The 13,158-nt window shown below is 39.9% G+C and overlaps 1 protein-coding gene across 3 annotated transcripts in view; it reads right to left on the reverse strand.

Moving 5' to 3' along the window:
• DIAPH3 (diaphanous related formin 3) overlaps window positions 1-13,158 on the reverse strand; it is a 582,111-nt gene that overhangs the window by 312,105 nt on the left and 256,848 nt on the right. For all 3 annotated transcript variants that reach the window (XM_018056821.1, XM_018056820.1, XM_018056822.1), the window contains one exon: window positions 6,292-6,387. In XM_018056821.1, the coding sequence (XP_017912310.1) occupies window positions 6,292-6,387 (96 nt within the window). The remainder of the gene's footprint in view (window positions 1-6,291; window positions 6,388-13,158) is intronic.

Genomic DNA, 13,158 nt, shown 5'->3' on the forward strand with positions numbered 1-13,158 from the left:
AAACAGGCAGTCCAAGAAAACTGAGCGGCTGCCTCAGATTCTCTCGCCGACACCGCCCACCCCTTCAGGGTGAATCCCTGGCTGCTGGAGCTGAACTCTGGCAGACTACAACCTGCCAGGCTCCTGTGCCCATGAGATTTCCCAGGCAAGACTGGTTGGCCATTTCCTTCTCCAGGGGATCTTCCCAACCCAGGGATCAAACCCATGTCTTCTGTATTAGCAAGCAAATTTTTTACCACTCCAGGAAGTGCTATACTCAAAGCAGAGGTTACCAAACTTTTTCTATAAATGGCCACACTGGTAAATGTTTTAGGTTTTATGAGCCTATACAATCTGTTAAAACTACTCAACTCTACTATTCCATCTCCAAAGCAGCCAAAGTAGTAATGACAGTGTTAGTAACTCAGTCGTGTCCAACGCTTTGCAACCTCATGAACTGTAGCCCACCCTGCCCCTCTGTCCATGGAATTCTCCAGGCCAGAATACTGGAGTGGGTTGCCATTCCCTTCTCCAGGGGATCTTCCCAAACCAGGGATCGAACCCAAGTCTCCTGCAGGCAGATTCTTACTGTGTGGTAAACGATTAAGATTACCCAAGTGAGGACTGGTTTCTATGAGGTACTCTGTAAGCCCCTGGAATGTCCTACATAATAAGACTGTCTTTGTTTACTAGGAACATTGGGCCACAATGTATTAGCCTGAACTGTGGAGAGTCTGGAAATTAAGGTCAAACATATGGGTGAACAGCTATATCAAGACCCAGTGTAAACTAAATACCAAGGCTTGGGTCTCTGATGGCAGTAACTTGTGAGAAGTGTCCCCCATCACTGCTGGGAGAAGGCACTGCTGTCCTTGTCACCACTGGGAGAGGACAACTGCAATGCCATGCTTACAACTCTCCTGGACTCTGCCCCACGGGCCTTTTCCCTTTGCCAATTACAATCTGCATCATTTTGTTGTAATAACCATGAAACAGCTGTCAGTCAATTCTATGAGTCCTTCAAACAAATCATCAACCTTAAGAGTGGTCCTTCAGTTCAGTTCAGTCACTCAGTCGTGTCCAACTCTTTGTGATCCCATGAATCACAGCACGCCAGGCCTCCCTGTCCATCACCAACTCCCAGAGTTCACTCAGATTCACGTCCATTGAGTCAGTGATGCCATCCAGCCATCTCATCCTCGGTTGTCCCTTTCTCCTCCTGCCCCCAATCCCTCCCAGCATCAGAGTCTTTTCCAATGAGTCAACTCTTCGCATGAGGTGGCCAAAGTACTGGAGTTTCAGCTTCAGCATCATTCCTTCCAAAGAAATCCCAGGGCTGATCTTCAGAATGGACTGGCTGGATCTCCTTGCAGTCCAAGGGACTCTCAAGAGTCTTCTCCAACACCACAGTTCAAAAGCATCACCTCTTCAGCACTCAGTCTTCTTCACAATCCAACTCTCACATCCATACATGACTACTGGAAAAACCATAGCCTTGACGAGACGGACCTTTGTTGGCAAAGTAATGTCTCTGCTTTTGAATATGCTATCTAGGTTGATCATAGCTTTCCTGCCAAGGAGTAAGTGTCTTTTAATTTCATGGCTGCAGTCACCATTTGCAGTGATTTTAGAGCCCCCCAAAATAAAGTCTGACACTGTTTCCACTGTTTCCCCATCTATTTCCCATGAAGTGATGGGACCAGATGCCATGATCTTCGTTTTCTGAATGTTGAGCTTTAAGTCAACTTTTTCACTCTCCTCTTCCACTTTCAAGAGGCTTTTTAGCTCCTCTTCAGTTTCTGCCATAAGGGTGGTGTCATCTGCATATCTGAGGTTATTGATATTTCTCCCGGCAATCTTGATTCCAGCTTGTGTTTCTTCCAGTCCAGCGTTTCTCATGATGTACTCTGCATAGAAGTTAAATAAGCAGAGTGACAATATACAGCCTTGACGCACTCCTTTTCCTATTTGGAACCAGTCTGTTGTTCCATGTCCAGTTCTAACTGTTGCTTCCTCACCTGCATACAGATTTCACAAGAGGCAGGTCAGGTGGTTTGGTATTCCCACCTCTTGAAGAATTTTCCACAGTTTATTGTGATCCACACAGTCAAAGGCTTTGGTATAGTCAAAAAGCAGAAATAGATGTCTTTCTGGAACTCTCTCGCTTTTTCCATGATCCAGAGGATGTTGGCAATTTGATCTCTGGTTCCTCTGCCTTTTCTAAAACCAGCTTTCCTGGGGACCCCTAAACTTGCCACTCGTTTCAGTAGTGACAGCAGCCCTGGAAATGCCCTAACTTTGCAGATGAAACACCTCTATGATCTCACTTACACAGTTATCTAATCATATAAATATAAGCAACATTAGTTACCCATGCTCTTTATAACTAATAATACATGTTTAAAAATAATATATGATATAAAAGTTAAATTTGAACAGAAAAATCAACTTTGCAGATAGATATAACTTATTCAACTTTTTTCTATATTTGTAATCCATCCACTACCTTCAGGTATTATTCCATGATTAAAATAACATATATTTATAAAGACCGAAATGTGGAGGGTTTTTTGCTTATGAATAACCTTTTGGGAAAACATTTGCCATAACTAAGGGCAAGTATGGTAGAACGGACATGAGTTTGGGTAAACTGCAGTAGTTGGTGATGAACAGGGAGGCCTGCCCTGTTGCAGTTCACGGGGTCGCAAAGGGTCGGACACAACTGAGCGACTGAACTGAACTGAACTGAAGGGTAAGTAAATTACAGAAGAGTTGAAAGTAGACTAATGCATAACACACAAATCAAAAGAGAAGCACAGATCTTTAAAATACTGTATTTAAAAGTTATTGAGAATAATATAAGATGCTTATTTAAAGCCTCCAAAAGACACATTAAACTGAATATTTTTACTAACATGCATCTTATCCCTTAAAATGTGATTATATTGATCCCAGTTGGAAGTTTTGAGTGCAGTAAAGGAATGTAGTCTAGTCAAGGCTATGGTTTTTCCTGTGGTCATGTATGGATGTGAGAGTTGGACTGTGAAGAAGGCTGAGCGCCGAAGAATTGATGCTTTTCAACTGTGGTGTTGGAGAAGACTCTTGAGAATCCCTTGGACTGCAAGGAGATCCAACCAGTCCATTCTGAAGGAGATCAGCCCTGGGATTTCTTTGGAAGGAATGATGCTGAAGCTGAAACTCCAGTACTTTGGCCACCTCATGCAAAGAGCTGACTCATTGGAAAAGACTCTGATGCTGGGAGGGATTGGAGGTAGGAGGAGAAGGGGACAACCGAAGATGAGATGGCTGGATGGCATCACTGACTCGATGGACGCGAGTCTGAGTGAACTCCAGGAGTTGGTGATCAACAGGGAGGCCTGGTGTGCTGCAATTCATGGGGTCGCAAAGAGTTGGACATGACTGAGCGACTGAACTGAGCTGAAGTGAAAGGAGTGTAGAATGTGCCGATACTAGACCAGTCACACAGGTTTTCTGCAAGGGAACTTATCAATATTTAAACCTTTATAGTAATTTCTAGGTTCCAGGTTTCCCCTCTTTATAGGTCTAATATCCACTCCAAAAAAAAAATCTAGTAAAGCATAGGAACCTTGTAAAACTCCCAAGCCATCTCTTCATCCTAGAATGGCTAGAATTCTTTGACCCTGAAACCAGACTCAAACAAACTTCAGAAACTCAAAATATACTTACTCCAGTATTCTTGCCTGGACAATTCATTGACAGAGGAGCCTGGCAGACTGAAGTCCATGGGGTCCCAAAGAGTCGGACGTAACTGAGCAACTAACACACACAACCCATTTTTAAATACATAGGTAAATAAATCAATAGATTTTAGATCCTTCCTCAAAACTCTGTGAAATGTTTCAGTTAAGAGGAATTTAAGAGGAAGTACCTTAGGCTTCTAAGTGATAAGACAGTGTCTTGTCACCATCATATGACTCTTCTCAGAATTCAGTATCTCAGAAGACTGAATTTCATAGACAAAAACCAGCTGTGAATCAGACTAATTATAGTCAAGATTATAGGCTGCTAAAGCCTCTTAAAGCTTAAATCATAACACTTGCTACACTCAGAGAGGGTAAGAATGATCCGAGATGGATTTCATCATAATATGATGACCTGGTATAAATTCTGACCTTTTGATCTCATACTTTAAAATGTGTCTAATAATTAAATGAATGGATTCATATGCTCAGCTACAGCAACCCAGACAAACAGTATCCGTCTTTGTTTTCTCTAAACAGCCTTTTTCAAAATCAGCAATCTTTTTCAAGTCACTCAACTGCCATGCTACCAACAACCTACATACACTGTCAACACAACTACCGACAAGGAGAGACTACTGCTGCTGCTAAGTTGCTTCAGTCGTGTCTGACTCTGTGCGACCCCGTAGATGGCAGCCCACCAGGCTCCCCCATCGCTGGGATTCTCCAGGCAAGAACACTGGAGTGGGCTGCCATTTCCTTCTCCAGTGCATAAAAGTGAAAAGTGAAAGTGAAGTTGCTCAGTCATGTCCGACTCCTAGCGACCCCATGGACTGCAGACTACCAGGCTCCTCCATCCATGGGATTTTCCAGGCAAGAGTACTGGAGTGGGCTGCCATTGCCTTCTCAAAGGCTAAACAGGCACATCCTGAACCAGCACATCAATTACTACACTTAAACCTGAAATCCTGTTTAGTACATTTGTGTAATACCTAACTAATACTAAAGAACACTGCTCAAAAGACCAATCATTCAACTTTGAGATGGCTATTTAGGCTATCTTACCATAGCTAACCCACCTAAAAAGAATCATACTGAAGACAGTATTTCTTTAGGACCCCGAACAAGACAATTTGTAATGGAAGCCATTAACATTTTTCAAGACATTTTCACTCTTCAAATCAGAGTACAGAACTTTTTGACATTATTCAAGTTACTAATGCTTTCCCCTTCCTTTAAGAGGGAAGTTTCCTGAAATAACAAATACCAAAATTTCACTGGTCTAACCTCCTGGCCCCAACACCTTTCTACTTCAGACTATATGTTCAGCAGACACCAGGAAGACAGGCTCCCTGCCTTACAGTTTTCACGTTGGGAGGACAATGCTCTGAGTGCAGGCAGAGTGCCCTGGAGCTGCTCCCACAGCAGGTAAGGCCTCCACCCCGCATCCCTGCTGGCACCTTCCTGGGCCCAACCGAGCCACACGGCTCCACTGCAAAGCGGCAGCTATGCGCAATCCGCGGGTGCCCAGAAACGAAAACACTGCTTGGCCAGAACACTAGTTTCTTCACACTATCCATAGGGTCTTGTCAAGCTTACATCCTGTTAGGTGTACACTGCAGAAAAGAGACAGCTCTCTGCCAAAAGTCAGCAGGGTAAGAAGAGGCTTCCAGAGCTTTCACAAAGGACTGTCAACCCTGCCTCTCTGGATACTGCTCTAACTAACTCCCTCCTGCATCAACAGCATGGAGGCTCATCCTCTCACCAAGGACTGTTTTCTCCAAGTGATTGTGAAAAGCTCACCTGAGCCATTTAATAATTGAACGGCAGACTACGTCAGCTCTTTATGCCTCTAGATTATCCACATTTTATCCATCTTGTAGCATCAGAAAGTAATATATCCAGATCACATTATCTCAGTTCCAAACAGGACTCTTTGACACATTTAAGATGCAGCTGAAATGAGTCAGAAGCAAACCCATTTGCCCTCTTCTCCCACAGGAATTCAGCCAGGAAGACAATTCAATACTAAGTATTTAGCTCCTGTAACAGTAATTAAATCTAAAACATTTCCAGGAAGTACTTTTGAGGAAAGGCTTTGAACTGCTCAGATGGGGTAACAGAATTCATTTTAATCAACATCTTTATTCCCATTAATATTCCAAACTCCTTTGTGTCTGATCAAGTATCACAAATAACAGAAATTCCGAGGTACAAAAGAAATAATCCACTACCAATTTTTTTTTCAAAATATGATCTCATCACCTAAATTCCATAATTCTTTATTGTTATACTTAAAAGACTTTAAAGGGTAGGTCTATTTTCAGTAATGGGAAATATATTTTTATTTTAAATCCCTTTCCATGCTTTATTTTCTAATATGCATTAATCTTTTGAAGAATTTAACTTATAATTCCTTCAGGAATCATGAGTTAAAGGAAAGCAAAGTTATCTCTGAATCTATTATAAGTGATGATAATAAAATTAACATAAAATGAAAAAAGAGTCAAAAAGAAAATGACATAGTTTAAAGGAACCAGTGTGTTCAGTGGTGTGTTTTGCTACTTTAATTATATTGAAATATACTTACAAAGGTTCTGGGCAGTTTTAGAATCTAGAAATTTAAGTTCCTTAATTCGTTTCTTAATAGCTTTCTTCTCTTCAAAATCTTCCTCTTCTCTTTTCTCTGTAAAACCAAGGATAGATCCATGTTAGGCACTGAACTGTCAAAAGAGAAGATATAAACTTTGCCATAAAATAATCTTTAAAAAGACATAAATAGTTTAAATCAGTTAAAAAAATAATAGAATAGTAGATATCCCAAGACCCAAACTATTTCATATAGGGTCTGGCAGCTCTTTCCCTAAAAAACAACTAAGAGTAAATATTTAAAAGTCTAACAGAAAAAAACAAAAACAAAGTTGTCGTTCACTATGGAAACCAAAGCCATCAGGTGAAGAATAAGCACGGTGAGTTCATCTCAACAATGTACAGGACACGATCATAAAAATAAGTGTCCTGACACTTGGCACAGGTTAAGGAGTTAGCTCTAAAAGTGCTAAACAAACACCCAGCAGTTTTATGTTTGATATACCTTATTTGTTTAAAAAGACATATAAAACTGGACAGTAGAATGTTTATAATTTGTTTTCCAAATACTTGAAAAATGCTCAAATTTTAATATTCAGCCTACTTTATCTGAGCTTTTAAAAATCAGCAAATGCATTTAAGTTCTCTGTCCTTGCTAAAAAATAAGAGAATAAATACATCCTAATGAACAATATATGGATTGTGATTACAGCACAGTACATGACAGTTAAGGTTAACAGCTGTAACCAGTAAAGTGATCCTGTTCTGGTTCCTCTCCTTTGTACACATGGACAGCATTTCTGACGAAAGTCATTCATCTAGACAAAATCAGGATATCGAAAACAAAGAACGGAGCAAATCGTTTAGCTAGATATATATAAATAAATCACTAATGTTGAAGATTAAACAATCTTCGTATATAAGATAGCACATTATAATTAAATTTTTTGTATATCAGAAAAGCATTATAATTACGTTTGGGTACATAGTGTGAAATAGGGATCAAATTTTATATTTTCCAAAATGTTTATTAACTAATTATCTCTATCATTTTATGAATAATCAACCATCTTTCTCAACTGATTTTACGTTGCACTTTTATTCCATATTTGCTTTCCTGGACATCTAATTCTGCTCCACAGTTCCATATACTACTCTTGAGCTACTATCATTCCGCCTTTAGCACTGTAGGATTTATGATATATCTTACTAATTGGCTGTTCAAATTATTTTTCTTTTTCGTTAAACATTCTTCACTTTTTTCACATGAACCTAAGAGCAAGTCCGAAGTTCTAAAAATAAAATCCATTTGAATTATATTTGAATTGTAAGGCATTCGTGAACAGATTCAGGTAAATTAGATGTGTTGACAATTTCCAAACTTCCTAATCATGAACATGACATCTGTCTATAATTTTTTAACTTAACACAGCATTCTGCATGGGCATGCTGCGTATTTATTGTTAATGTTAGGTGCCCTAAGTATTACACTCCTAGGTCTCTGGACATACTGATTAACTCAACCTTTCCCCACTATACTTTGTTACTAGTTACTGGTAGAATATAGAAATTTTGTTGAATTTTGCATGTATGTTGTATAGTCATCCACTTTAGTTATTTATTCTTTCATTCAAATAAGTATCTATTAAACACCAACTAAAAAAGAACATGCTAGACAAAATGGACATGTCTTGGCCTCAAAAAATTTAAGAACCAATCCAATTAAAGTACATACATAGATATATCTACAGTGTTTGGGCAGGCAACACAAGAGACTAAAGATTAACTCACACTTGTAAGGGGTAGTCTCTATGGAATGAATGCTCTCTAAGCAAAAGCTAGAAAGAGAAAAGGAGTTAGGCAAGTGAGAAATGTTTGGAGTGGGAGAAGGAAGGACACAAATTACGGAAGGATAGTGTTTCAGGTTCTGTGAGGGCACAGAAACAAGTAAGATAGTAAGAACAAAGAATATTGGGTGGAAATAAATGGCACCAGAATATGTGAGGCCTTTTAAACATTACTTTGTCAACAAAGGTCCGTCTAGTCAAAGCTACTATTTTTCCAGTAGTCATGTATGGATGTGAGAGTTGGACTATAAAGAAAGCTAAGCACAGAAGAACTGATGCTTTTGAACTGTGGTGTTGGAGAAGACTCTTGAGAATCCCTTGGACTGCAAGGAGATTCAACCAGTCAATCTTAAAAGAGATCAGTCGTGGGTGTTCACTGGAAGGACTGATGTTGAAACTCCAATACTTTGGCCACCTGATGCAAAGAGCTGACTCATATGAAAAGACCCTGATGCTGGGAAATATTGAATTCAAGAGGAGAAGGGGACGACAGAGCATGAGATGGTTGGAAGGCATCACTGACTCAATGGACATGAGTTTGGGTGGACTCCAGGAGTTGGCAATGGACAGGGAGGCCTGGCGTGCTGCAGTCCGTGGGGTCGCAAAGAGTCGGACACAACTGAGCAACTGAACTGACTGACTGAAGAATTTTGGCTTTTCTTCTTAGAGCAATGTGAAGCCACTGAAGTCTTAAGTACGAAAGAGACATCAAAAGAACTGCATTTTAGAAAAAACAGCCCACCAAAGGTGAACTGAAAGAGTGGCACAAAGTAACAGCAGACAGGCCGGACAGAGGGGAGTGGCAGCAATCCGTGAGAAATGGGAATGCTCTTACTGCGACTGCTCAAGTCACAAAGCTTAAAGTCACCCTTCTTTTCACTAACCCTTAACCTACATCTAGGCCAGGAGTGAATCCAGTCAATTCTAACTCAAAACATTCACTAAAATAAGCACCCCTTACTGGATCCCTGGCTATTACACACCCGCCACTGCTTGTGGCTACTATCGTTTCTCACCTGTATCACAACTGCTTTCTAACTAGTCTCCCCACTTTCAAATCTGACCAGCTGCAGTCTCTTCAGCACACAGAGCAGAAGACTCCTGTTAAACCCCAGCAGCACAGACCAGCACGCCATTCCCACCTTGTGTGCCCCATCACCAGCGCTCTGCCCGGTTTCGCCTCTGAAGCGCTTACTCCCACATACCATGAATTTGATATTGTCTCTCTCCCCACATGAGAAAGCAAGCTGTTAGAGGCAGTTACTTTGCTCACCAGTGTATACTTAGCCCCAAGCCTGGAACAGAGCAGGGCCTCAGTATAGCTCTGTTGTATGTATATGCACATGTACCTGTGTACCTGCAGACTAATGGAAAAGGAGGGGACCCTCAGGTTTAAGCAATCAGGCAGATGATGCTGTTGTTTACTTAACTGAGCAACAAATGAGGAACACTTTTGACCTAGTCCAGTTGTAAACATGCAGTCTGAGGAGTACTTCCCAATGTCAAGAGATAAAATGTATCAGTCCTAGTAATTATTTTACTGGTTGTCAAAGGTTATCCAGGTTATCAGCAAATAACAGCACATTCATCTCCTTATTCCTAGTATAGAAGTCTTTTCCTTGTCTTTCTGTATTGGTTAAAATTTTCAGATGAAGGATGGCAAAAATTTTATTAGTGGAGTGCCTTTCCTTAACCTGAAACCATGATAATCCTTTATTTTTTAGAAAATGTATACATTTTATCTTCCTGCCTTGATCCTCAACTAAAAGGCTTGTCTCTACATTTTGAAAAATCAATTTATTTCTCAACAGCAGTAACCTATCATGTTCTGAAATATCTTCTGGTCTACATGAAGAAAAAAGTCAAATAATCTCAAATTTTAAATAATATTCACTGAATATCTGCTAGGCATTACACTGAACACTTCCTGAGGCACTTGCTTATATAACTTACATAAGAGTAATACTACTTCTGTGACTACTGTCATCATCATCATAATCATTATGAGAAAAATAATGCTTGAGGTAAGTATCTTTAAGCAACAGATCTAATGAAAGAATGAAGGTCACTACACTTTGACTCAACCTTTCTACTAGTTGCAAAATACGTTAGATGTCACATTAAAAAAAGTTTATCTAGCAATCTTCACTAATTCAGCCTGCAAATCAGAAACCGAAGTACCTTCAATTGTTTTTTTTTTTTTTCAATAAAAATGATAAAGTAGACTCTTGTGGAGTTTAATGTATCAGCATATGCCATGCAATGGACACAATGGCTTTCTCCTCTCTTCTCTGCTACCAGATAGTCAAAGAACGGCTGGGGGAAGATGGAATGGAAATAGAGTAAAGAGACAGGAAGACAGTTTCTAAACTAAAAAGAAACTCAGAAGAAAAAAAACAGGATTAAAAAAAAAAAGATAGAAACATGGTTACATAGTTATGGAACCAGATAATCACGTCTATTATCCAAACAGACTGATTTGGTTAAAACCTTTCATGCTGAGAAATAATGATTAGTACTGCTATGGGGGAAAAAAAAAAAAAAAAACACAGCCGTATCATGAACTGCCACAAATGAGAATAAAACCAGTGAAAATGTTTATGTAAATGTCACTGATACAGCAGGATATACATGTTGCCAACAATAAGGATGCGTTAAAGAGAAATATGGGATCATAAAAGAGTCAGGCACGACTGAGCAACTAACACACAAAGACAAATAATAAAGGAGGCTATTAGCAAGAATGAAATTTTTCACAAAATCCAGTTACCCATGCTGATGGTACCTCTGTGGAATACTAGCCAGGAGAGTGCAGGGTTCTGCAGGGAACTCGAGCTTGGGATCCCAGTGCCACACTCTGAAACCTGGCCCCCAAGGGCCAGACAAGAAGCCCACTGTGGCTTACATCCCTGCCCTACGGGCACCGTCCCTCTAAGGACTTGTGAGAACGAAGGGAAATAATCGTTAACTTCCCGAAACCATCCCTTAACCCCTGCAGTGACAGAGAAAAGAGGGGCAAGAAACAGAGTGCCTGACCACAGCTCAGGAGCCCAGAGGAGAACACCTTTAGACGCTCCCTACCCACTGCCAGCGCGCCTTCTGAAGCCAGGACCAACACCCTTTCACTAAAAGACTGGCTTTCCTCAAGTATGAGTCAGGACATCAGATTATTAGTGCCATCTCTACTTGTGATGTCGCTTTTTTGCCATTCAAAGTCTGTGTTTGATCTCACTTCCTAGAGATGTGGAGTAAGGCTGAATTTTTCCAAGAATATTAATCCTGTTGACGAACGGTTCTGATCACTAACACTAACACGACCTACTCCACCTTTCATAAGGGTTTACGTCAGAATTAAGTCAAAGACGACAAAGCTTTCTTTATTGCCAAGAGCCATGAACTGAAAAAGTCTTTTTTAATTACATTTTCTCTTTATTCTTTTTCTATTTTCAAAGTTTCAAAAATAGCTGCAAAATTATATGAAGAATCTCCTTTCAAAATCTCTTCTTTCATACTACATTTTCCGTTAAAAATCATAGTTCCATGGTACATGGTTATACAATTTATTCTAGTTCATTTTACATTATGTTCTAATCAGATTGATTAAAAATGTGACCTTTTTCTTTATGTGGAGTAAGATTCCACATAAATTTTAAGGTTCATTTATTTAAGGTATAATTTAAGGACTGCAAAAAATTCTAGAAGATGCAGCTATAAATGTGTAAGTAGCTAGTAGAGGCACAAAATGTAACAGTTTTCTACTTCCATAATTGAATATTTTAAACACTAAATGCTACTAATAATTTTTTATTTTATATATATATATAGAGAAATTTTTGTTCGTTAGTGCTTTCTGGTTATTGTATCTTAACCAAGCATTTTAATTTTTTTCTAGTTTTCATTTAGTACAATTGCTATTAAAGTTTACGTTATATGTCTAAATTACCATTTTTTTGTTCATTAGATTATCATAACACTAGCCTTCAGAGGATAAAAGGAAGTGCACCCGATTGAATAACCATTCTCGGTGACACTGAGAGAAGCCAAGAATCATCTCAACTACAGAAATAAAGTGAACATAAAGTATGTAACCACTGAAGCCGACCACAGCTTTAGGGAGGGGTGGAAGGTGGGGGCAGACAGCTATAAACTAGACATCATCTGCATAACTGTGGCTGCTTATCTTTCCAGCTTCTCTAACTACTGGCGTTCTAAGAGTCCAATAAAGTATCAAAAATTTACAGCGTCCACATTTATAGGCTCTTGAATATGAAGTTTAACCATCTCACTCTATCAATGAGGAAACATGTATCAAACCCAGGTTTTTCTGTGTTATGTACAGAAAATATGAGTTACTTGCCTGAGGTCACAAAAAGGCCTCAGTTGTCACCAGATCCCAGACAAGAACCCTGGTCCCACACCATAGGCCCAGATCAGCTCTGGGGCAGGGGACCTGCAGCAGGAGAACAGTCTGCAACCGGCCAAGCATGGGCAAAGGGACCCCAGGCTTCACGGTTCCAGGCGATGGAGACATGCAGCGGAAGTGGACCAGGGAAGGAGGAGAAATGCTTGGTCTCTTCAAAACAACGAGCAGGATTTAGGGCTATGGGAAAAACTATATAGTTCCAAAGGGAGAATCAAGAGTTCACTCAACACTGCTCTCACGTGGCGGCTCCCTTTGGGGCGGGCGCAGTTATTTAGCCAAAAGGGGTGAACGGAATGGATCAGCGAGACTCAGGGGTGTGAACTGACAACAGATGAAAGGCTGAGAAAAGAAAGCAGATTTCTCAAAGTTACTAACATTGGCGACTGTGAGAAGGCGATATGGTTTCAAAGAAGACTTAGGCAGCTCAGAGGCAGAAGATACAGAATACATAGAAAAAAGTGAAAACCTGGAATAAATTAGTTATTTTTTCATTGGCAATATCCCCTTGGCAAAATATCAAAGTAAACACTTTTGGTACTGAAAACTATAATTGTATAAATAGCTTCAGTCACACCTGATCTGTCAAACTCAGTTTTAA

This window comes from Capra hircus, chromosome 12 (genome assembly GCF_001704415.2).
Source record: "Capra hircus breed San Clemente chromosome 12, ASM170441v1, whole genome shotgun sequence".
In the NCBI taxonomy this organism is placed as follows: domain Eukaryota; kingdom Metazoa; phylum Chordata; class Mammalia; order Artiodactyla; family Bovidae; genus Capra; species Capra hircus.